Source organism: Brassica rapa, chromosome A04, assembly GCF_000309985.2.
Source record: "Brassica rapa cultivar Chiifu-401-42 chromosome A04, CAAS_Brap_v3.01, whole genome shotgun sequence".
NCBI classification, from domain to species: domain Eukaryota; kingdom Viridiplantae; phylum Streptophyta; class Magnoliopsida; order Brassicales; family Brassicaceae; genus Brassica; species Brassica rapa.
Genome location: NC_024798.2, coordinates 17,596,815 through 17,619,887, shown reverse-complemented (window position 1 = coordinate 17,619,887; position 23,073 = coordinate 17,596,815). Strand labels below are relative to the sequence as shown.

At 37.3% G+C, this 23,073-nt stretch overlaps 7 protein-coding genes across 9 annotated transcripts; 4 read left to right on the top strand and 3 right to left on the bottom strand.

The window, feature by feature from the left end:
- Nucleotides 1–11: 11 nt before the first annotated feature.
- LOC103865285 (AT-hook motif nuclear-localized protein 10) lies at nt 12–2,435 on the bottom strand. Of its 2 annotated transcripts, XM_009143085.3 has the most exons (6): nt 2,255–2,435; nt 1,454–1,932; nt 1,162–1,214; nt 770–901; nt 542–703; nt 12–471 (listed from the first exon to the last, which is right to left on the bottom strand). In XM_009143085.3, exons 2-6 carry the CDS (start codon nt 1,920–1,922, stop codon nt 235–237), a joined length of 1,053 nt encoding a protein of 350 aa, XP_009141333.1. In that variant the 5' UTR covers nt 1,923–1,932; nt 2,255–2,435; the 3' UTR covers nt 12–234. The 2 variants fall into 2 exon arrangements, with proteins under 2 accessions (XP_009141333.1, XP_033146303.1); XM_033290412.1 differs by lacking the exon at nt 2,255–2,435 and having other exon boundaries at nt 1,454–2,154.
- Nucleotides 2,436–2,888: 453 nt separating this feature from the next.
- On the bottom strand, nt 2,889–5,528 carry LOC103865284 (SWI/SNF complex subunit SWI3B). The gene is made up of 6 exons (XM_009143084.3): nt 5,271–5,528; nt 4,805–5,196; nt 3,999–4,415; nt 3,540–3,666; nt 3,350–3,456; nt 2,889–3,269 (listed from the first exon to the last, which is right to left on the bottom strand). The coding sequence occupies exons 1-6, from the start codon at nt 5,437–5,439 to the stop codon at nt 3,102–3,104; spliced, it is 1,380 nt and encodes a 459-aa protein (XP_009141332.1). The 5' UTR covers nt 5,440–5,528; the 3' UTR covers nt 2,889–3,101.
- Nucleotides 5,529–6,887: 1,359 nt separating this feature from the next.
- Nucleotides 6,888–8,681, bottom strand: LOC103865283 (cinnamoyl-CoA reductase 1). Its single transcript, XM_009143083.3, has 6 exons — nt 8,428–8,681; nt 8,104–8,273; nt 7,847–8,032; nt 7,602–7,767; nt 7,323–7,512; nt 6,888–7,199 (listed from the first exon to the last, which is right to left on the bottom strand). The coding sequence occupies exons 1-6, from the start codon at nt 8,546–8,548 to the stop codon at nt 7,067–7,069; spliced, it is 966 nt and encodes a 321-aa protein (XP_009141331.1). The 5' UTR covers nt 8,549–8,681; the 3' UTR covers nt 6,888–7,066.
- Nucleotides 8,682–8,781: 100 nt separating this feature from the next.
- On the top strand, nt 8,782–9,488 carry LOC103865282. The gene is made up of 2 exons (XM_009143082.2): nt 8,782–9,155; nt 9,236–9,488. Exons 1-2 carry the CDS (start codon nt 8,919–8,921, stop codon nt 9,290–9,292), a joined length of 294 nt encoding a protein of 97 aa, XP_009141330.1. The 5' UTR covers nt 8,782–8,918; the 3' UTR covers nt 9,293–9,488.
- An 858-nt stretch (nt 9,489–10,346) lies between these two features.
- Nucleotides 10,347–12,809, top strand: LOC103865281 (protein LYK5). Its single transcript, XM_009143080.3, has one exon. It carries the CDS (start codon nt 10,641–10,643, stop codon nt 12,636–12,638), a length of 1,998 nt encoding a protein of 665 aa, XP_009141328.1. The 5' UTR covers nt 10,347–10,640; the 3' UTR covers nt 12,639–12,809.
- Nucleotides 12,810–13,038: 229 nt separating this feature from the next.
- On the top strand, nt 13,039–16,180 carry LOC103865280 (mitotic spindle checkpoint protein BUBR1-like). Its single transcript, XM_033290432.1, has 9 exons — nt 13,039–13,503; nt 13,612–13,768; nt 13,843–13,927; nt 14,005–14,071; nt 14,150–14,201; nt 14,280–14,442; nt 14,523–14,596; nt 14,675–14,761; nt 14,856–16,180. The coding sequence occupies exons 2-9, from the start codon at nt 13,710–13,712 to the stop codon at nt 14,917–14,919; spliced, it is 651 nt and encodes a 216-aa protein (XP_033146323.1). The 5' UTR covers nt 13,039–13,503; nt 13,612–13,709; the 3' UTR covers nt 14,920–16,180.
- Nucleotides 16,181–16,411: 231 nt separating this feature from the next.
- On the top strand, nt 16,412–18,676 carry LOC103865277 (trihelix transcription factor ASR3). 2 transcript variants are annotated; one of them, XM_033290413.1, is made up of 3 exons: nt 16,412–17,348; nt 17,447–17,485; nt 17,764–18,676. In XM_033290413.1, exons 1-3 carry the CDS (start codon nt 16,742–16,744, stop codon nt 18,069–18,071), a joined length of 954 nt encoding a protein of 317 aa, XP_033146304.1. In that variant the 5' UTR covers nt 16,412–16,741; the 3' UTR covers nt 18,072–18,676. The 2 variants fall into 2 exon arrangements, with proteins under 2 accessions (XP_033146304.1, XP_009141327.1); XM_009143079.3 differs by having other exon boundaries at nt 17,438–17,485.
- The last annotated feature ends 4,397 nt before the right edge of the window (nt 18,677–23,073 follow it).

Below are 23,073 nucleotides of genomic sequence, written 5' to 3'. Positions count from 1 at the left end.
TTACATCACAGTTAAACCTTTTCAAGATGGAGAAATTTTATATAATAAAAGATCTACATTAATGATATTCCAATTTCTAAACAACTCAAGGTTCTGAAAATCAACACGAACACACAGAACATGTTAAGTTATTAAATTCATTTTGTCTGGACAGACAACTAAAGAAAGCCTAAACTAAAGATAAGAATCATCATCATCATCATCATCATTCTAGTTATAGGTATCTTTAGGCTACTACTTCCAGGACATTGAAAGGTTGTTGCTGTTGTTGTTGTAGGGTCCTCCTGCGCTCTGGTGAAGAGGGCTTCCATGTCCTCCACAAGATGACTCACTCATTCCCCCACGAGCCTGCTGGCTATTCGGAGTCGTCAGTACATGACTTGGAGCCACACGGGGTAATGCCGGACTTGCTAGCTCCATTTGTCCCACGTGTTCTTTTTGCCCGTCTGGTATGAAACTCCCAACAACAATCTGTTATTCGAGACCAAAATGTTATTATCCTTACATTGTTCAATTTGTATTAGAAGAAGGGAGATGTTACCTGAACAGGTGTTGCTGCTATAAGAAGACCAGCTACACAACCACCTAAGACATTACCATCTGGAGCCGATAAGGACACACTTAGACCTCCCGTCCTGCTTCTGTGGCCATTGTTCTCCAGTAGAAGGAACGAGCCCGATAAAGACAGAATCTCAAATCTCCCCTGGTTTTTAAGCAAGAGGTCAGAGGCAAAGAAACAGAAGAAATTGGTAAAGACTAATCTTCATACCTCATATGTAACGGTTCCACCGGATGTAGCGGCCTGACGAAGAGTCACGTTGGAGATAGCTCCATTTGCAGACAAAACACACACAGCTCGTGGTCCGTTCTGAGAAAACGCCATTATCTTTGATGATACATCCTGTTCCAAATCATTAAACAAACGTCAGCATTTATCCATGTGCAAACACAGCTACACAGACGCACAACATCATCGTTCTCAACGCAACAGAACCCTGATCAAGTTCAACGGTCTCTTGTTCACCAATAATGTTTTCACCTTAAACACAGTCTATACATTCACATGATTTAGAGACCTTAATAAGTTAAAGAGTTTAAGACAAGACATATTAGTAAATAAAGAAATACAAGAAGCTAGAAGAAGAAGATAAAGAGACAGACCTCTCCAGTGTTCACGGTGAGAACATGAGGCGTGAATCCCACTCCTGTCGACCCTGAAACAACAAGCACAAAGGAGAGAACAAACATTCAGAGCTCAGTGAGAAGCCATTGAAAGATGGTTGAACAAGATACGTTAAGGGGCATAAAAGTAATTTGAAAAGGAGATTCTCGAGGTCCATTGTTTACCAGATTCACACCATTAATACTATATTCTAATAGATAAGCAGCCGACAGAGAAGATCCAAACCCACCAAAAGATTCCAATAAAAGAAAAATGTATATAAAAATTTACCTAAAGCTTGAAGCTTTGGCCTGTTGCTAGACCCAGAAGGTCGTCCTCTCATCCTCTTAACAGTAGGCGAGGCTCCTCCACCTCCGCCGTCGCCACCACTAGGTTGGCTAACGGTGTAAGAAGGAGGTCCGGGAACAAAACCCATTGACGCTCCGCCGCTGCCCGGTTCGTACTTCCTCGGTCTGCCTCTTCTCTTCTTCACACGCTGCTCGCCTCCCATCACAGGCACGTTCATGTTCAAGCCGGTTACTGAGTTGTGTTGGTACTGCTGCGGTGGTGAAGAGTCTGAGCTCATGGGCTTGTAGACAGCTGTTCTGTCGGCGCCGGTGAAGGACAACTGCATGTTCTGAGAGTTTTGCTGAGGCTGCGGAGGAGGAGGAGGTTGATTGTGTTGTTGGTGGTGGAGACTCATAGTGAATGGCATTGGTTCTCTGTTCGCCGCCGTTAAGCCTGTCTCAGATCCGGACATGGTTCCGTCACTATCAAACAAACAAAAAAAGGAAGCCCTTTTAGCAGAAACTTCACCACAAACCCAGTTTCCACTGTAGATGGAGAAAGTTCGAAACTTTAACACTAAACCCTAATCAAACTACGCCCTAGAAGGAGAAAGATTCGAACTTTTTGACAATTCGGAATTCGAAAAGATTTTTTAGATCTCTAAAACAAAAAAAAAAAAACTTTGGAAATTCCGAATTACAGTTGAGATTAAAATAATGAACTTTAAAATATTAACAGAGGATTAATTATTTTCCTTCAGGAAGTCAGATAACATTAAAAAAAATTGAAAGAAAGAAAACTTACGATAACTGCGGAAATTCAGGGAACGAAGCAAAGAAGATTCCCTGCCTACAATTATTAGGGTTTTATATTTTACTTTCCAAGCAGGCAAATATATAATGAGTTTCCTTTGAGGATTAAATAGGGATTTTCGCGTTGCTCAAAAAAAATAATAATAGGGATTTTCGCAATTCTTAATATTTTGGTCTTTACTATTAAGTTAACTATGTAACTATTTTACCAAAAGTAAAACTATGTAAATATTTTACCAAAAATAAAACTATGGAATTATTTCCTTTCTCTTCTTTTTCGGGAATTAAAATGTAAAGACTGAAGAATAAGAAAACATATTTTAGTAAATTATCTTCTAAAATATAGTATAAGTAAATTTTAATTTTCATTCAGTGAAGTTTTATCTAATTTTTATTTCTATATAAATTTTCTTCAAATGATAGATATAACTTAGTGTTTTTACTGAGGATGGACAAAATTTGATGTATTTTCTTATTCAATTTCTGTATGTTCTTCTATTATTCTCGCTTTCAAATTTTTGATTTATATAAGATGCATTTTGCATGATATAAAATTCAAATTTTTATGCTCCTTTTCATCATGTATGATATATATGATACTCATATGCTAATGCCTACACCACTCATCCATTAAACTGTTTGTCATACTTCTTAAAGAACGTAGGGATAGATCCACCACACTTCTTATGATGAAAAATAAAACAATCACGTTAAATAATATTCTAGTGCAGCTCAGTACTGTTCGGTTCATTTTGCTACTAGGAATGTTAATAAGTAAACTACAAAGTACAAACACAGGAAGAGATCACAGTTCGAAACTCAAAAGTGCATTCTAACTTCTAACACTCTGCTCTATCTTCGGCTTTCCTGGATCTTCTTGTGTGGAAGAAGATGTTCAACTGATCAGTGAAAAGTAGATTCTTCATGTCCTCCAACTGTTTCCGGCTTCTCTCCATTTCCAAATCCAATTTCTCGAAATGTACAATCCTATCTCTAATCTTCATCATCTGTTAACCAACATCAATCAAACTTAGGCATAATCATTAAAAAAATGTTTAACGGGAAGTTGGGGATTGTTATTACTGACCTCTACTTCTACAATCTCTCTGATGGCTCCTTCTACCTCTTTCTCCTCCTTCTCAATCAGAGATTTAGCTTCAGCCACAGCTCTCTCTGAGTCGTTACCATTGATCTCTGCGTACCAGAAAACAAAGTGTCACTAGTGTTGACATGAGACAGAAATAGACTACAATTATGTTTGCTATAATCCGTGATACCTTGTCCGTTTGGGTCTCCACCAGCGTTTTTGCCAGCTTCGTGGTCTATATCAGATAGAGCTGTCACTGCAGCTCGTGCTGCTGCTTCTGCAACTTTTGTGCCAGCCAAAGCTGAAAGAAAAGCAGCCTGGAGAAGACATGATAGGAAGAATCTCATTCAGAGACGGCCAATGGACCATAACAATTGAGATAAAATACAAGTAACATGTACAACATTACAAAAGTTCAAGAACTTAAATGTCTATAGGCTCTTAGAAAGAGACATTTACATAAGTCATGGAACAGCGCAGTGACTATTCTTCAGCAGCCTAACGACAGAACCGATTAAATTGTTAAGCTATACTTTGTCATAAAAAAAGTTTTAAACTATCATGCATAATGGACATTTCACACATATAAGACTAACATATATATAGAGAGTGAACTCAGATAATAGAACTGTAGTGAACAACATCAAACCTGAGCCATAATTGGATTGCTTGCATCTGCAAGAGGAGTCAACTTCATCCTCTTATTATCGGGAGAAGACGAACCATCTTTAACTCTTCCTTCAGACTCATGATCAGCAGAGCCCTTGATCTGATCAAACGTCTCCAAAGCATCCTCAGAGTCAGAGTCCTTCGCAAACTGTTCCCCGAACGGAAGCTTAACAAACTGAGAAACACAATCCTTCTCGGTCCTACCAGTAACATGCGATGCAACCTTCTTCCAATCATCTCCATAGTGCATAACAGCTTCCAGCAGCAGCAAAGTCTCCTTCTCAGACCACCCTGTCTTCGACTCCTCGCTAAGCTCAACACGCTTAAACTCCGAGGAGTTAATACCAACACGATAGTTACCACGAACATAACATCTCGCACACAATGTCAACTCATACTGCAAAGAAACAAAAAACGTACTTAGTTTCATAATGCCATCATCATCATCATTATCATCATCAAAATCAACCACTTAGTTTCAAAATCATCATCATCAACATCAACCACTTAGTTTCAAAATGCCATCACCATCATCATTATCACCATTACAATCATCATTATCATCATCAACATCATCAAAACCAACTAATTAGTTTCAAAATGCATCATCATCATCATCAGATCAGATCATCAACTACTTAGTTTCTTAGTGAAATCATCATCATCATCATCAACATCAACTACTTAGTTTCTTAATGAAATCATCATCATCAACTACTTAACTTCAAAATGCCATCATCATCAGCATCATCCTCATCATCATCATGAAGAAGAAAGAATCAAAACCTTTTCAGAGGCGAAACAAGCTACACTGCAAACAGATTTGCATCCATTACAGATCCTCTTAGCAGATTCTTTAACCGTCGAGGGAGGCTCAGAAGCAACGGCCTCCTTATCGTCCCACTTGAGAGGCTTAGCAGAGGCGGAGCTAGAGTAGTTGATAAGCCCCCACGAGTCTACGAAATCAAACACGCGGCGAATAGAGACAACGTCACCGACGAGAGTCCTCCTAACGTCGGTGAAGTTAATCTTGTTAGGGTGTTCGTCTCTGTACTGCTTAATGATCGAGTTCCTCAAGTAGAGGTAAACCCTAGGGTTCTTCGAGGAGGACCTCGAATCGAAGAACTCCGGTAGAGACCTGACCTCGCATTCGTTGATCTCGTTCCATGAAAACCAACCTAACCGGCTCAAATTCATTAGAAACAAGTGAATAATAGTGAATCAGAGGTTTTTTTAGGCGTAGGGGACTTACGAGAGTAGCTGGGTATGTAGATGCGATCGGTATCGGAAGAGGAAGGAGGCGGTTGGAGGGAGTTCGAAGATGCGGAGATTTCCGACGGTGTTTCGGGTATGATTGGACGAGAGGGAGTAACGGGGGGAATTTCGCTGGATCCGCCGGGAATTGGAGCGTTCGTGGCCATTAGTGTTTGACACAAAGCAAGGTCACTTCGCCGGAGAAGAAAGAGAGGAAGAAAGAAAAATAAATTAATTGATTTAACGAGTGTAAGCTAATTAAGTTCGAAAGGGTCCAGGTCCGGTCTAGGTAAACCGTAAACGTGGTATAATTCAAGAGAATAACAATAAAATATTGAAATAGACAGTAAAATTTTAAAATAAAGTTATTGTAAAAATAGAAATACTTACATCATGGAGAGGAGTTGATAGTAAAAGGGATGAGATATATAATTGGAAACGGAACAACAACGAAGATGTGGAAAGATTCCTGGCTAAGCTTACATCCACCGAGACCTCCACGGCCAAGGAGAGAAATCAATCACAACATGAAGGTTAGTGATTATATTAATGACAACAGAACGGGATGGAATCTGGAAAAACTTCGAGAGGATGTAGTTGAGGAAGATATTGTCATAATACGGGCACTAAGGATTTCCTCCAGGGAAGAGCAAGATTTAATGGGCTGGCACTACAATGATAGCGGTCTCTATACAGTAAAATTGGGATATTGGCTGGCAACGCATCTCCCAGACAACAATTTTACACCACCAACTTATAGGAATGTCGAGGTGAAAAAAACAATATGGAATACAAAGCTACCAACTAAATTGCAACACTTTTTTTGGAGATTATCATCCCGAAGTATAGCTACGGGAAACAACCTGCGAAGAAAACATGTAACAAGAGATGTGATATGTAAAAGATGCTGGCTAGAAGAAGAAACAGAGGAACATCTATTCTTCAATTGTCCTTATGCGAGAAAGATCTGGAGATCTTCAGGTATTGATAATAGAATTATTAATAGCATGACAACAAGTTTTGAAAAAAAAATAGAAGTGTGTCTTCAAGTGTCAAATATGACAAGATTGAGTCATTTTCAAGATCTACCTGTTTGGATTATGTGGAGAATTTGGAAGAGTAGAAATCTACTACTATATCAACATCGACAACTACATTGGAGGTATGTATTGGGAAACGCTAGTTTTTGTTTTTATTATTATGTTCCTACGTTGATAACAAATCTTCAACATAAAGATTATGTACAAGGTTTATATTTGTATAGATATTATATAATTTATATATATACTAATTACTAATTTATGATTTTAACTGAGTCACATATTAACTTAATTTTTTAAAATATTATTATTTTATTATATTATATTTTACACTTACCAAATTTAATTTATAACATCGTTTTTTATAGTTCAAATCTACCCCCATAGAAACATTAATCATTTGCCCCATAGTTCAAATTTGCCCAAAAAAAAGAAACATTAATCATTTTGTGACGCTAAAATGTGTCTATTGGTCACTATGGCATATGGGTTAAGAGCTCTAAGTCTAAACACGTCATAACTAGACTTGTATCATGCATCCAGGCCCGGCCCAGCATTATTTAATGCCTAAAGCAAATACAAACATACAAACATTTTATTACAGACAATGTTGAGTAATGTGCACAGCTCTCATTATTGAGTAATGATGATTGAAAGACAGAGGGAGTGTGTTTGCGCAGGTTTGAACACTTGATAACACATGGAGCCATGAACATAACCAGTAGAACTCTCTTTTACTATTTTTTCCAAGTAATCAGTCCAGAATCTTAGCTTTCCTGTAGCTCTCCACCGAATCCACAAGTGTCTCCTCCAACGGCCTGAAACTCCAACCCAACTTCTGCAGTTTCTCTGAAGTCATCGTCGACCTTTCTTCCACTTCAACGTAGCTGTTACATTACATAAAGAGAGCTTGGATCAACGTCAAGATCAAGAAAAAACTTCACACACTATCCTAAAGGTTTGTGACATTGTTTATTGATGAAATAACCAATGAGGTGTTGTTCGGTTACCTCTTTGGGTAGTTGTAATTAGGGTAAAGACTCTTGAGCTTCTCAACAACATCCTTTTCTTTAGCCTTGTGGGCTGTACATATGTATCTTCCTTCAGCTTCTGGTTTCTCATAAACCAAAAGTAACGCTTGAGCCACATCACGCACATCTACAATAAGTCTCACTTGGTTCTCCCGTGACTCAAAACCCTCTGCAACCCATGTAAATAGGATCAAGACCCTCATAGATTCAACAACCCATGTACCAAGTTGCTTTGTAAAAATCAAGATGTGATTATACCTTTGAGAAGCTTGGCGAGAGCAAGAGTACTAGCGTTCACGGTGTGCTGCTGCAGTACAGGTCCAAAGACCATGGTAGGGCAAATGCTGACGAGACTAATCCCGGTTCGTTTTGCAAACTCGAAAGCTTCACTTTCTGCTTGTGTCTTTGACGCACAATACCAATTCTGCCAAAAGGGACTAAACTCAGAAAAAACAAAAGAATTTTGAAAATATAAAATTTAACAAGTGAGATCAAGTATTAACCTCAGTTCTTTTGCAAAACTCCAGGTCAGACCAACAAGACTCATCTATAACTCGATCCTTTGACCAATTAGGGTTCATCATAAGCGCAGCTGCAGAGGAAACGTACACAACACGCTTAACATTTGCTTCGACACAAGCTTTAAGCACATTCAACGTCCCATCCACAGCTGGTGACATCACTTCCACCTGCAAAAAAAAAAACAGTATCAGCAAAGCGAGACAAAGTACGTAGCTTCAGAGCTATGTAAGATCCTCACCTCAGGATTTGGGACTGAAGATGATGGAACAGGGCTTGCCACATGGAAGACGCCGATGCAACCTGCAATCGCAGATTGAAGAGAGGGGTAGTCGAGCAAATCAGCCTTGACGAGCTTGAGTTTGTCACCGGCTTTCTCCAGCTTCTTCAAATGAGAATACTTTTCGTTATCTGTAATAAATAAAAAAACATAAACTCCATGTGAAAACTCTTGATCAGACAGACACAACAATAATGGTCTGAAAAAACAAACTCAAAAGCTAAATCAGAGAAACCACAAAAGGATTGATTATAAGCGAATCCAACTTAGCCCAAGATAAAGTACCAGGGTCTCTGACAGTGCCATGGACGAAGTAATCCTTGGAGAGGAGGAGATCGACGACCCACGAAGCAAGAAAACCTCCGGCACCGGTAACGCAAACCTTTCCTTTCGCCGCCACCGACATTTTTTTATTTTTTTTATCTCCGAGATGCTTCTTCAATATTCTTCTACCTTGTCTGAATGCCAGGTGTGTACTGTTTCTCCCCACTCCTCTTTATTTATTTCTTTGACTTCTTGTCTCCATCCTTTTTTATCGATCTGGGCTTTACCTTATACAAAGCCCATGGGCCTAGAAATAAATCTCCAAATGCTACGTGGATCAATTATAGACGCACGATTGTCAAATCACAAACCAACAGATTGGTGATTAAACCGGGTTTAGTAATCGCAGTGGGCATCAAGCAAATGAGAATAATCAAAATCGAATCATCATCAAAAAGTCAAGCGAACGTCAGAGATAGAGAGAGAGATCCAGACTCGTGTTCTGGTCATCAATGGGTAGCGATTGGAGAGGATCGATGGGGAAGGTGAGGTCTTTCGTGGGGAACTCCATGGGAGGTCTTAGAGGAGGTCAGAATCTCGCATCTTGGCTCGTCGCGGGTACAGTCGCTTACTATCTCTGGGTTAAACCGGCTCAGGATCTCAAAAAGGAACAAGAGGCTAGGGCACTTCTGGCGGTGGCGGATCGAAATGATTACGTGGAGAAGAGGAAACCAATCGCTGATCCTCAGGTCAATTTCACAAAAACATCAATCAATCATTTGTTAGGATGGTGTTTAGATGTTTCATTCGATGGTTTACTGTTTTGCAGGTTACTGGTCTGGTTTATGGAAACAAGAACATAACCGATGATAAACCACAGGATTGAATGTTTCTTTTTTTTTTGTTTCTGCAAGTTTTTGAGAACATCACTTTGTAAGTCTGTTAGCTTCGGCAGTTTTGTTTTGTTTAATCCGATAGCTACGAAGATGATCATTGTACAGACAAAACACTATAGATGTGTGACTTTACAAACAATCGAGTTAAAAAAAAAAGATGGAAACTTTTTTTTTCTGAAGGATTTATTATATGCGTTTGTGAGGTTTGAGAAGGGAATCTGAAACTTTTGACTCTCTCAGCTTTCTCTTTACGATTTTGATGTAGAGTGCATTGACTTGTATGATTGTATCTTTTCAGGTTCTTGCAATTAGTTTTGAACATTGGGGTTATTCTACTATGTTGTGGTTATGTTAGTTCTTTCTTTTTAGTTCAGTTGCAAACGGAATTGATCATCTTTTTTATTATCATGCAATTCTGATGTTTTGTTCTTGCGTAGAATGGAGGATTTATATCTGTATGGGTTATAGATATTAACTGATCGTGTTTGGACGGAAGACTCTCTCATGTGTGAATTGGTTATATGGGTTTGGTTTGTTCTGTCATGCGGTTCTTGGAACTGATTCAGTTTGGTGTGTGTTACTTTAGTTAATTCTTTACATACTACTTGCATCAAGATTAGTGAAGGCGTGCAAGTTCTTTTGTAATCCTCAAAGGGTCATGAGTATAGACGATTTTGTTACAGAAAAAAAAAACCGCAACATGAAATCAATCCTTTTAATTTTGTGACACTGAAAACCCCACGTTAGGAGAGAACAACAAAGTCTCCTTGGTGAAATTTGCTATTTGTAAAGCGCACTGGACTCAAACAAGAACACTAAAGTTTAGCCTGTGGCCTTCTTCTTCAAACATCTCCTGCATCGCAATTTTCTTCAAATTCTCAGTTGGGAAAATGAGAATCACGCAGATCTTATTATCTCTGGTAGTAGCATCACAGTTCACTGTCTTTAATCTCCTATGTCTGGGCGGGGGAACCAGATATTTCCAGCTCATCTAGGTACTTTATTCACATACAAACACCAATTGTTTTCTTGGATCTATTTCCACAATGTCATTTATTCCACAGATCATGTTGACTTGTTCAATACAAAAGACGAATTATTTCCTTAAAACATACTAAGAAAATTATGAAGACGTACCCAAATTCTCCAGTTATAATTTTAAGAAAAGTGGGACCAACCAATAAGAAATGTCGCAAAAAGTCAATGCCAACGACGCGTTCATTTGACTAGCAAAGTCTTCGCCGTCTCCTTGTGGTTATCTCTATTCTCCTCCTCTCTGTTTAAATCAGGAGAGATTACCTCAAAAGCCAAACACTTCCTTCAAACAAACACCACCACATGGCTGCGCGTACACTCCACGCGCTATCCACCTCCCCTTTATTTCTCCTCCTTCTTTTCTTCGCCGCGTCTTCACCGACCAAAGCTCAGCAACCGTACGTCAACAACCACCAGCTAGACTGTGAGAATCGTGACTTCGACAACATAACCAACGGCTTCACCTGTAACGGCCCACGCTCATGCCGCTCCTACCTCACTTTCTGGTCTCTCCCACCGTACAACACTCCCAACTCCATCGCCACACTCCTCAACGCCTCCGCCGCCGAGATCCAGACCCTCAACAACCTCACCTCCCTAACCACCGTAATCCCCACCCGTCGACTCGTCGTCATCCCGACCACCTGCTCCTGCTCCGGCGGCGGTGGCTTTTACCAGCACAACGCCACTTACAGACTCTCCGGCGAAAGACAGGAGACTTACTTCTCCATAGCCAACGACACCTACCAAGCTCTCTCCACGTGTCAAGCCATGATGTCGCAGAACCCTTACGGCGAGAGGAACCTAACCGCCGGGCTAAACCTCCTCGTCCCTCTCCGCTGCGCTTGCCCCACCGCGAACCAAACCGCCGCGGGGTTCAGATACCTTCTTACCTACTTGGTCGCGCAGGGAGACAGCGTCTCCGCCATCGCCGAGATGTTCAGAAGCTCAACACCCGCCGTGAGCTCCGGCAACGAGCTCACGTCCGACAACATCTACTTCTTCACTCCGCTTCTCGTTCCTCTCAGGACGGAACCTACAAGAATCGTGATTACTCCGCCGTCGCCGACGCCGCCGGTTGCTACTCCGCCGCAGTCGCCGCCGGTGGATCCTCCGGGGGGGTCTTCTTCTTCACACAAATGGATTTACATCGGAGTTGGAATCGGAGCCGGTTTGCTCCTCTTGATCTCAATCTTATCTCTCTACTTCTGTTACTACAAACGAAGATCCAAAACGTCGTCGTTGATAGAACAGAACAAGCTTACGGACTCCTCGACCAAACAGTCTCTTCCGACAACGTCAACAAACCAATGGTCGATCGCCTTATCAAACTCCTCAGACACCACGTCTGGTCTCAAATCAGCTATAGAGTCGTTAACTCTCTACAGATTCAGCGATCTTCAGTCAGCGACTTCGAACTTCAGCGAGGAGAACAAGATCAAAGGCTCGGTGTATAAGGCAACGATCAACGGAGACGACGCGGCTGTGAAGGTGATCAAAGGAGACGTGTCTTCCTCAGAGATCAGCCTCTTGAAGAAGCTGAACCATTCCAACATCATCCGTCTCTCTGGCTTCTGCATCCGCGAAGGAGCCTCGTACCTTGTCTACGAGTACTCGGAGAACGGTTCGGTTAGCGATTGGCTTCACTCGTCTAACAAGAAGAAGAGTCTGACATGGAGACAGCGAGTTGAGATCTGTCGGGACATAGCTGAGGCGTTGGACTACTTGCACAACTACGTGACGCCGCCTCATATCCACAAGAACTTGGAATCCAACAACGTGCTTCTTGATTCCAACTTCAAAGCCAAGATTTCGAATTTCGGCGTAGCGAGGATTCTTGACGAAGGTGATCTCGATCTTCAGTTGACCAGACATGTTGAAGGAACACAAGGCTACTTAGCTCCGGAGTATGTAGAAAACGGAGTCATAACTCCGAAGCTAGACGTGTTTGCTTTCGGAGTTGTGGTTCTTGAGCTTCTTTCGGGGAAAGAAGCGGTGACGACGGTGGATAAGGAGGAGAAGGAAGAGATGTTGTTGTGTAGAGAGATAAACAATGTGCTTGGAGGAGAGAATGTGAGAGAGAAGCTGAAGGAGTTTATGGATTCATCTCTAGGAGATGAGTATCCTTTGGAGCTGGCTTTCACCATGGCACAGCTTGCTAAGAGCTGTGTGGCACCTGATATTAACTCGCGACCGTCTATTGCTCAGGTTCTAACCACGCTCTTGATGATCGTCTCGTCATCTATTGATTGGGAGCCTTCTCATGACCTTCTTCATGATTCGGGATCTCTTGGCAACTAGTTATTCTATTTTCTTTTGTTTTGTTTGTCAATAATTGAGTATTTAGATTTTAGATTTTGTGTAATATATAAGATAAGGACCATATGGCTATAAAATCTACTGTAACTGAGCAAAATAAGTACCACAGTGTTCAACAAAAGCAATGAGAAGATTTGAATGTTTTTCACAATTCTTGTAGACTAAATTTTAAACTAATCTCACTCTTAGATTATTCTTGTTAGTTTGTTTTACAGGTGCTTACTAATTTCTGTTTAAGACAGAGAAACTAACAAATATAATTTGCCACATTACCACAAATAAATACCAAATATTTTTGACTGAAAAAACTTTAAAGAAAAATACACATATGCGAGGTGGTTCAAAAGCACAACCAACTCCAACAGTCCCTTGTTAGTCACTCTTCTCGCTTGCACAACTCTCTCCTCAACCCATCTCCAATCTTCTCCCTCCTTCCACTAATATAATTCTAGAGAAAATGTTTGATATGATCATTGATGATTCGAAATTCAAGAAGCTAGGAAATGGTGTTTGTTAGAAATTAAATGATCAGATTACTTGTAAAATTATTTTTATTAATCACTTTAATTAATACACTTAGGAAGCTGATTGAGGAGATAGACGAGTACGATGGTGAGGACCCTCTCTTCCCATGGATAAAGTGAGTTCCTTTTTTATCTAGTCTTGATAACACAAAGTCTTCTTGAACCTGAGCTTTGAGGTTTCTCTACAGGTGTGTTAAATGGGTGCAGGAAACGTTTCCTCCGGGTGGAGAGTGCTCGGGGCTGTTGGTGATTTACGAGCAATGCGTGAGAAAGTTCTGGCACTCGGAACGGTACAAGGATGATCTTCGTTACCTCAAAGTCTGGTTGGAATATGTAATTTTTCTTTCTTTTTTTTTAGCTCAATGAATGATCTTCTTTTGTATTGGAAAAGTAGTTTACTAAAGGGGAGTGGTTATCTTTATTTTTTGAAGGCGGAGCATTGTGTTGATGCGGAAGTTATTTATAAGTTTTTGGAGGTTAATGATATTGGAAAGAGCATGCTTTGTACTACATAGATTATGGGTTGCACATGGAGTTTACGAGTAAGGTGAAGACGGCTAATGAGATTTTCAATCTCGGAATCTCTAGGTGAATCTTCTTTCGTTTTGGATCCTTGGATTTTGTCACGTGGTTTGATTGATAAAGTGTGGAGCTTTGTGCAGGAATGCAAAGCCTGTGGAGAAGTTGAATGATGCTTACATGAAGTTCATGGTGATAACTATGAGAAGGTCCAAAAGTGTTGATGATGTAAGACATTTCTTCTGTTTGTAAACTGTATGTTTCTCTATGCGATTTGATGCTTAATGTTTTGCACCTAACAATAGGAGCCAAAGGAGAATGAATTACAGTCAAGAAGTTTTGGGACTGTATTGTCTAGAGGAGATAATAATAGTGAGTCACATTAATTACTTTGGAAGTTTTGTTAATATGTTCTGCTTAGCTCTCTTACATAACCAATGTTTTGTATAGATACAGGAAGGCAGGCGTTAGGTCCACAAGCAAAGAGAACAAAGCCTAATCAGTAAGCAGTTTCTGTATTTCTCGCTTTAAGCATAGCTAAAACTCTAAATTATTGAGCAACTCTCTCTGATTTTTGTAGCTCATCCAGGTCACCTTTGGCTGTCTACAAGGATACTACATCGGGGGATCAAACCGAGACCGACAAGTCAAAACCAGAGTTTGGTTCTTGGCTCATGCTTGGAGGCAGAGCAGAAAGGAACAAAGAGAACAACGCCTTACCTGGAAAATGGGCAGCATTCAAGGTTTTGCTTCTTCTCTAACTCTCAAGACAAAACAAATGTTCTCTCTGTAAATTGATCACTTACCTGCATTGATCTCACAGGTTCCTCAGAAACCTATTGTGAGAGCTGCTGCTTCTTCCTTTGAGGTTTTTGTCGACGAAAAAGAATGTACAGAGTAAGTAAAACAAAAAAATTATGTTTCCACAACAAGACAGAGATGTTTCGTTATTAACTTTTGATTATGAAATTGCAGTGAGAGAGTACAGAAGAAGAAGAAGAGTGAAACCATCTCATCATCATCAAACGTTTTGCCCCTTAATGATGGCCGTGAGATAAAGAAGTAAGCATACAATCCCATCTTGTGTCACCTAAACAACTACCACATGGCTTATGTATCTCTCTCTAATAATGTTTCCTTTGAAAAAATACTGTAGAGAAACAGAGCTGCTGCGACAGAACCCTTTAAGACACTTTCCTTCCAGCAGCTTCCTACGATGATGCGGTTCATCATCTTTACAAATAATCATCATAGACAACAATGTTCTGAAATTTGAGATTTGAGCTTTTGTCTATAAAGCTCTTTATGTTTTCTGCCTGATTGAGTTTGTGTTTTGTGTAATATGTACTGAGATTTATCTACCATAATGAATGAGCATTTCATGTTTCTTGAAACTTATGTGTTCCTTAATTGATTCCAGTTATAACCTTATGTGTACTGGTTGGTGTCATAAAATCAAAATATCTATTATGGAGCTAGTCCTAATTCTTAACAATTTTGTAATTTCCGAAATAGATATTTTTAATTTATGAAATTAAGATTTGATCAGATATGCCATAAAGAGTCTCTACACACATACTCCAGCAACACCAGCAACACTCTCCACATCACCAAAAGCACTTGTATAATATGCGAATACGATCCTGGAAGTCCCAATGTTTATCTCATCCTGAAAGTTATTATTAGTTTACAGAAATATTTTTATTATTTTCCACCAGTCACCTATATGATCATTCCCTGTATGATTTGTTTTAAATTAAGGAATCACGATGACGATACCGTAAATGTGGTCACACCATTGGTTTATAATACTCTATATGAAATGTCTTTTGTTGCTTATAGTTTATGGTCTAATAGCTAGATTTTGTGTAGAGTTTGATTGTAAATTAGTGATAGATGCGTATGAGTACAAAAGAATAATTCATTGGGTACTCCTTCGGGGGAAAAAGGTGGCTTTAAGCTGAGGGGAGGGGGCATAATCAAAGCACTAATAGTCATTTAATAAGATGACTAAAAACGAATGATGCGATTTAGGAGATAGACTTTGAGTGGTACACAAGGGAAATTGAGAAAAATTAGTGGTAAGGGGCATCATTTCATTTCATTATCTACCCTTTAAGTCTTTTAAGGGGTTCCTTTCTCCCAATACTTTTCATTTACCACTTCACATACTATACATAGTTTACTCTACTAGCATATTAATTTTATTAAATTATATATTTCATATTGTAAAAACAATTGAAATTTAAATGTGGTATGTACTTCTACTCTACTAGCATACTCCCCCTGTTTCATATTAAATGTCACTTTAGCATTTTTTTAAATATAAAAATGTCATTCTACAATTTTTTTTGTTCAACGTCATTCTACAATTTCAATGCAATTTATACTTATTTTTAGTTCAATATTAATTATAAAATGCATTGATCTTATGAATAAATATATTTATCTAAAATGTTATTGGTTAAATAGATGACATTAATAAAAAAAAATACATTTCAATTAGTTTTTTAATATGTGTAAAAAAATGTCTATGACACTCTTTCGTGAAACGGAAAAGTATTAATTTTGTTTTGAGATCGAATTTTGGCCGTATAAAATGAGGTAATGATAGTGATGTGTCAAGAAAATTAGCAAATAGCCCAATCAAAGCAAAGTAAGTCCTAAATAGGACTAACAAAAAATAAAGATTACTTAGCTACTTGATTATGCCTTTAATTCAACAAAATCTACTTGAACCTTAAGAAAGGGTTAAGGGCCGATATTAAAATAAAAAAGATTTTAAGGGTCAAATTATCTACATTTACCAAATTAAACAAAAGATTAAAGAAAGCTTTATTATGCATAAAAGGTCATTATCTCACAATACAAACCCTTCTCCTCTTGTTGTTTTGTACTCTCCCCATCTCCGCCGCTTAGGATGAGACAAACACCATAACGGGATGTCCTCACCATAACGCCGTTAAATCTGAACCCGTTTCAACACGTGCCCTTCAAAACGGAGAATTACAAAAGGGATTAATTAAATAATATTCCGTTTCAATGGCTCTGGAACAACAGTTGGGGTTAGCAGTGACCGCCGTTGACGGTGACGGTAACGGTAACGGTAACGGCGGTGGTGGAGAGAACAGTGCGCCATCCAACGAAGGAGGAGATGACAGCGTCAAGACGGCGAGACTGCCACGTTGGACTAGGCAAGAGATTCTGGTGCTGATCCAGGGAAAGAGAGTGGCGGAGAACAGAGTCCGGCGAGGGAGAGCGGCGGGTATGGCGCTCGGGTCGGGTCAAATGGAGCCGAAGTGGGCGTCTGTGTCGTCTTACTGCAGACGTCATGGAGTGAACCGAGGACCGGTTCAGTGCCGGAAAAGGTGGAGCAACCTCGCCGGAGATTACAAGAAGATTAAGGAGTGGGAGTCTCAGGTGAAGGAGGAGACGGAGTCGTATTGGGTGATGAGGAACGATGTTCGCAGAGAGAGGAAGCTTCCTGGGTTCTTCGACAAGGAAGTGTACGATGTTGTAGATGGCGGCGTGGTTCCTCCGGCTCTTGCTCTTGGTTTGGCTCCGGCCGCGACGTCGACGTCGGTGGAGCCGGAGGGAGTGTTGTCTGAGTTAGAACGGCGAGAACCGGCGCCTAATAAGTTGCTTCAGGGTAAGTTTGAGATCAAACTCAAAAGTGTTATATATGTTCGTCATCATGACGTCAGTTCTAATGAAAATAATTTGTTTTTTTAATTAAAGATGTTATAGACAAGGAGAAGCAAGCCGCGTGTGGAGTAGATGATCAAGGTTTGTGTTTTTTTTGTCGTTTTTATGTTCTGTCAGAGATTAGGTGTTACGTTTTGGTGCTTTAACCTAATAAATGTTTACCTCTCTTTGTCTCATCTCAGTTATTAGTTTAAGAGCTGTGAAGTTTATATTGACTATGTAGTTATGTTGAAAGATGGTTTCATATTATCAAATGTTGATGACTAGTTGTGGTACCAAAGCTGCATCATCTTTTCTTTATGTTGATGGGTCTATGTTATCTTATTTTTCACTAAACTGTTTGAATTTTGGACTTGAAGGTAGAGTGAAAGAGAAAGATGCAGAAGCAGCAAACCCGGAAGCTGGATCGACATCACAAGAGGCTAGAAAGCGTAAACGAACATCTGTTAGTGAAGATGAAGAAAAAGAAGAAGAAGCCACAAAGAGTATGGATAACCAGTTGATACAGATACTGGAAAGAAACGGACAGTTACTGGCGGCACAGCTTGAAGTTCAGAATACAAACTTGAAACTAGACAGAGAGCAAAGAAAAGATCATGGTGATAACTTAGTCGCTGTTCTCAGTAAGCTCGCAGATGCTGTGGCGAAAATCGCAGATAAGTTGTAGATGTATATGTGTAGCTTTGGTCGTATATATTGCTTCCAGATTACTTCTCATTATTAATCTTTTTTCTTTCTTTTATTTACCACCATTATTGATTGAATATTGATGCTACCAGAGGGGGCTATACATGTTATATAAACATGGAGATTTATAAGGTTTTTTAGGCTATAGCCTGATTGAGACATATAAACATGAGACATCAGTTAATTATCTTTGTTTTACCGTTTTGACTAACTCAGACACCCCTGATGGCTCACTATAGGTGGATGATTTGTTGCATTTTAAACATAGATTTTTTTTTTTTTAATTTTGAGTTCTTGCTTCCTCCGCTAAGATGATTAATAACATTACATATATTATATATATAGGAAGAGGCAATTCAGTAAAATGCCAAAAGTATTGGGAGTTTTAACAAAACGAACTCCACGTTCCGTCTCAGTGCTGATGGGTAACTTGGCATCAGACAACAGATGCGTAGTTGAATGACTGGAGAAAGCTTTGATTGAAATGTTCATCATGCTTTTGCTTATTAACCCCCAAAAGTAAATGTTGTGGAGAAAAGCAAATTTATTAAGACAAAACGACCACATTAAGATGTTACTTCGCTCCAAGATACTGGTGATGGATCAGTGAGGTAGTGGTAGTGATGCGTATGATCCTAGTATTTAAGAGAACAAAAAGGGTAAGTTTTAAAACTCAGAAAAGAAAAATATCTCTAAGTTTGTGCATCACTTGGGTATAGATTCGATTATATGAGTGTTTTTATCATCTTTGGAATCAGTTTAGTACTAAAAAAATTGGTGACAAGTAGAATGGCTGTAACTTGCACAATACAACAACACGTAAAAGGGGATCATCATAGAGAGTGACTTCTCGTACAAGATAGTAACGACTTGGAAAGCAACACCATTATTGGAAAGCAAACGAATTTTTTTTTTTAAGTTGGATAACTATGCTATTACAACTATTAGAAATACTAGGCAAAGAGCCCGTGCGATATCGCACGGGAACTCATTTTATAAAAAATATATTATAATCTATAATATATAATTTTATATGCCTGATAAAAAAATTAAACCATATAAATAATTAAATTTAATTTTGATGATTAAAATATGATTTACAAAGTATTCAAATATATATATATATATATATATTTTTTATAAACCTTAATATTCCCTTTAATTTTTTATCAAAACACATATTGCATACAATTGTGTCTTCATCCTTTTTAAATTTTTTCATACATTTTTCACATGATAGTTATCTTCAACCACTTTTTGAACAAAATGCAATTTTTTTTTTGCATGATATATAATTTTTTTCCTATTTAAGACATAATATTAAAATTATTAGTTTATAATTTTAAACAATTATAATTTGTATGTTGGTAATTGTTATTTTGTATATTTATCTACCTGCTTTATTTATTGAAAATGAATATTCAGAAAATTGAATATTGTAATAAATATATGTTGATTTACGTTAATATGACATGTCTCATTTATAATATTTTTTTTTTAATTTTTGGGAGAGTTCTCATAAAATACCAACACTTATTATATAAACTAACATATTACTTAAATAAAACCTATATTTTTTAAAGCAATCCCACTTTGAGATGAAAAGACACCTTGTTTAGATGAAAAATTGCAATTTTGACATTTTTTTTTCACCATTTTATTATTAGTAGATTAGTGAAAATTTGATTTGAAAAATGTATGGGAGAGACTATTTATAGATTTTTTAAAGCCTATTTGAATAGTCACAACCCTTCAATATGAATAGTTGCATTCTTCTAACACTCACAACTTCTCATTTTTTAAAAGATACTAGTGAATAGTCACAACTTTTAGACTATTTTTAGAAGGACACAACCTTACAACATATAACTTTTAGAAAAGACACAACTCTCTACACATATTTTTCAAAAGACACAACCTTTCAACATAATTGAAGTTCACAACCTTATGAATTAATTGGAAAAGACACAACCTTACTACATAGAACTTTTAGAAAAGACACAACCCTTTACACTACTTTTTCAAAAGACACAACCTTTCAACATAAGTGGATTCACAACCTTAGAAATTAATTGTAAAAGACACAACCTTCCAACATAGAACTTTTAGAAAAGACACAACCCTTTACATTTTTTTCTCAAAAGACACAATCTTTCAACATAAGTGGACTCACAACCTTTGGAATTAATTGGGATTGCTATTATTAGTAGATTAGTGAAAATTTGATTTGAAAAATGCATGGGAGAGACTATTTATAGATTTTTTAAAGCCTATTTGAATAGTCATAACCCTTCAATATGAATAGTTGCATTCTTCTAATACTCACAACTTCTCATTTTTTAAAAGATACTAGTGAATAGTCACAACTTTTAGACTATTTTTAGAAGGACACAACCTTACATATAACTTTTAGAAAAGACACAACTCTCTACACATATTTTTCAAAAGACACAACCTTTCAACATAATTGAAGTTCACAACCTTAGGAATTAATTGGAAAAGACACAACCTTACTACATAGAACTTTTAGAAAAGACACAACCCTTTACACTACTTTTTCAAAAGACACAACCTTTCAACATAAGTGGATTCACAACCTTAGGAATTAATTGTAAAAGACACAACCTTCCAACATAGAACTTTTAGAAAAGACACAACCCTTTACACTTCTTTTTCAAAAGATACAACCTTTCAACATAAGTGGACTCACAACCTTTGGAATTAATTGGGATTGCTATTATTAGTAGATTACTAACGATATCTACAACTGACAATTCTACATGACGTATAAGGATTCATGCTTGACTACATCACTTGAGTTTCTATGGGATCAACGCTTGACACGAAAACTTAGAGAAAGATATAATATATGTAATATATTAACATAGTAATTTACCAGGTTCTGAGAAAAGGAAAGAAACCCACCCCCATATACTCTCTATATGGATGCATGACCATATCCACTGTAGTAGTTTTGAAACTCGTCCTGGTTGGTGGATAGGTGGCAGTGGAGCCTCCATTATGGGTTGGAGTAGTGGAAATGAACCTGCAAAACTCAGACCTGAATACATATACACATGCATGGTACAATATTGGTATCATTTCTGCTAGTTGTTATAGGTATATAAATTCACCAAGGATATGTAAATTATAAAAAATGGTTTTAGGGTTGACTTGTGGTTGATTTGACTCATGAGAAACATGGTAATAAGTCATTCTGAGGCTTTGTGTTTGCAATTTGTTTAGCAATGGAATATGTCAGAAGTTCAGAAGATACAAGACATTCACTCTATATACTCTCAACATCTTTTTGTTTTTATTTTTAGGAAAATAAAACGACGTTAATTGGTTTTGTCGAGTGAAAGGCACTTGGCAGTCGGGGCGTATTGACAGGGAAAACGGCTTATTCATGCCCGAACTAGGGGTTGCTGAGAGAATACATACCTCAACTTTTACTGCAAGTCGAAACATACCTACACTAATCAAAAATTTAAAATTCATGCCTGAACTATGGGTTGATAAAAAAATACATACCCCAACTCTTATTGCTTGCCAAAACATACCTTAACTAATCAAAAATTTGAAATTTATGCCTAGTCTTTAGAAGTCAACGCTAATTTCAATCTATACTATTATTTTTGAAATAATTTTATAGCAACGGAGCTCTCACGTTAAAAAACAGAGTGGCTAAAGTTTATGTTATCCTTAATGAATTTTTATATATATTCTATTATATAATAAAAAAAATTATATTAAAAATCTTATATATTTTAAAAAAATTATGATGATTCTTATATATTGTGTTGTTATCTTAAAATAATAGTTTACTATTGTAAAAGTAAAAAAAATTAAGAGACATGATTTTTGCAATATTATATTTTCTTAAAAATATAGGATAATTCTTATATATTGTGTTGTTATCTTGAAATAATATTTTACTATTTTGAAAGTTCAAATTTAAGATAAAAATAATATCTAAGTAAATATTAATGGAGCAATATATTTGTATAAGGATATTTTCTAAGAAGTGATTTTAAGATATATTTGTATATATAAGAATTATCTTTTTTTTAAATATAATATTGTAAAAAATCACTTCTTTTAATTTTTTTACTTTTATAATAGTAAAATATTATTTTAAGATAACAACATAATATATAAGAATCATCATAATTATTTTAAAAAAATATATAAGATTTTTAAAATAAAATTCATTTTATTTAAAAATTCATTAAGGGTAACATAGAATTTAGCCAATCTAATTTTTAACGTGAGAGCTCTGTTGCGAAAAATTACTTCGCAAATAAAATTCATTTTATTATATAATAGAATATATATAAAAATTTATTAGGGGTAACATAGATTTTAGCTACTCTAATTTTTAACGTGAGAGCTCCGTTACGAAAATTTACTTCGCAAATAATAGTATAGATTGAAATTGGCGTTGACTTCTAAAGACTAGGCATAAATTTCAAATTTTTGATTAGTTAAGGTATGTTTTGGCATGCAATAAGAGTTGGTGTATGTATTTTTTTATCGATCCATAATTCAGGCATGAATTTTAAATTTTTGATTAGTGTAGGTATGTTTTGACTTGCAGTAAAAGTTGAGGTATGTATTTTCTCAGCAATCCCTAGTTGAGGCATGAATAAGCCGTTTTCCCCGTATTGACACCACTTGGCAGTTTATTCCGGTTTTATCTGATTTAGGTCAGTGTGCCTTCTGGTTCTGCTTGATTTTAGAATTTCAAACCGATTAAGCATTTCATTTTTTGGTCAATCACTCATCTGTAAACTATATATGAAGCGAGTTATAACCGAATTTATTTCGGCTTAGTTTGGTCTCATCAGAGTTTCTTTTTGTAGTAAACTCTGTTTTCTCTTTGTCGACAAAACCAAACAAATTTGGTTTGATAGGTCTAACTCAGAGTTTGGTCACTTTGGTTCAAGATTACTTGAAGAGAAAAAGTAGTAGTTGATTTG

Excerpts from the sequence above, each read along its gene's own strand:
- LOC103865285 (XM_009143085.3), bottom strand. The coding sequence starts at position 1,922 with ATGTCCGGATCTGAGACAGGCTTAACGGCGGCGAACAGAGAACCAATG. Across the intron at positions 1,215-1,453 it reads GCCAAAGCTTCAAGCTTTAG|GGTCGACAGGAGTGGGATTC; the intron begins GTAAATTTTTAT and ends TTGTTGTTTCAG. Across the intron at positions 902-1,161 it reads TCACCGTGAACACTGGAGAG|GATGTATCATCAAAGATAAT; the intron begins GTCTGTCTCTTT and ends GATTTGGAACAG.
- LOC103865284 (XM_009143084.3), bottom strand. The coding sequence starts at position 5,439 with ATGGCCACGAACGCTCCAATTCCCGGCGGATCCAGCGAAATTCCCCCC. Across the intron at positions 4,416-4,804 it reads CTTGTTTCGCCTCTGAAAAG|TATGAGTTGACATTGTGTGC; the intron begins GTTTTGATTCTT and ends GTTTCTTTGCAG. Across the intron at positions 3,270-3,349 it reads GAGAGATTGTAGAAGTAGAG|ATGATGAAGATTAGAGATAG; the intron begins GTCAGTAATAAC and ends GTTGGTTAACAG.
- LOC103865283 (XM_009143083.3), bottom strand. The coding sequence starts at position 8,548 with ATGTCGGTGGCGGCGAAAGGAAAGGTTTGCGTTACCGGTGCCGGAGGT. Across the intron at positions 8,033-8,103 it reads CTTCAGTCCCAAATCCTGAG|GTGGAAGTGATGTCACCAGC; the intron begins GTGAGGATCTTA and ends TTTTTTTTGCAG. Across the intron at positions 7,513-7,601 it reads TCTCGCCAAGCTTCTCAAAG|AGGGTTTTGAGTCACGGGAG; the intron begins GTATAATCACAT and ends CATGGGTTGCAG.
- LOC103865282 (XM_009143082.2), top strand. The coding sequence starts at position 8,919 with ATGGGTAGCGATTGGAGAGGATCGATGGGGAAGGTGAGGTCTTTCGTG. Across the intron at positions 9,156-9,235 it reads AACCAATCGCTGATCCTCAG|GTTACTGGTCTGGTTTATGG; the intron begins GTCAATTTCACA and ends ACTGTTTTGCAG.
- LOC103865281 (XM_009143080.3), top strand. The coding sequence starts at position 10,641 with ATGGCTGCGCGTACACTCCACGCGCTATCCACCTCCCCTTTATTTCTC.
- LOC103865280 (XM_033290432.1), top strand. The coding sequence starts at position 13,710 with ATGGAGTTTACGAGTAAGGTGAAGACGGCTAATGAGATTTTCAATCTC. Across the intron at positions 14,202-14,279 it reads AAGAGAACAAAGCCTAATCA|CTCATCCAGGTCACCTTTGG; the intron begins GTAAGCAGTTTC and ends TGATTTTTGTAG. Across the intron at positions 14,443-14,522 it reads GAAAATGGGCAGCATTCAAG|GTTCCTCAGAAACCTATTGT; the intron begins GTTTTGCTTCTT and ends TTGATCTCACAG.
- LOC103865277 (XM_009143079.3), top strand. The coding sequence starts at position 16,742 with ATGGCTCTGGAACAACAGTTGGGGTTAGCAGTGACCGCCGTTGACGGT. Across the intron at positions 17,349-17,437 it reads GCCTAATAAGTTGCTTCAGG|ATGTTATAGACAAGGAGAAG; the intron begins GTAAGTTTGAGA and ends TTTTAATTAAAG. Across the intron at positions 17,486-17,763 it reads GTGTGGAGTAGATGATCAAG|GTAGAGTGAAAGAGAAAGAT; the intron begins GTTTGTGTTTTT and ends TTGGACTTGAAG.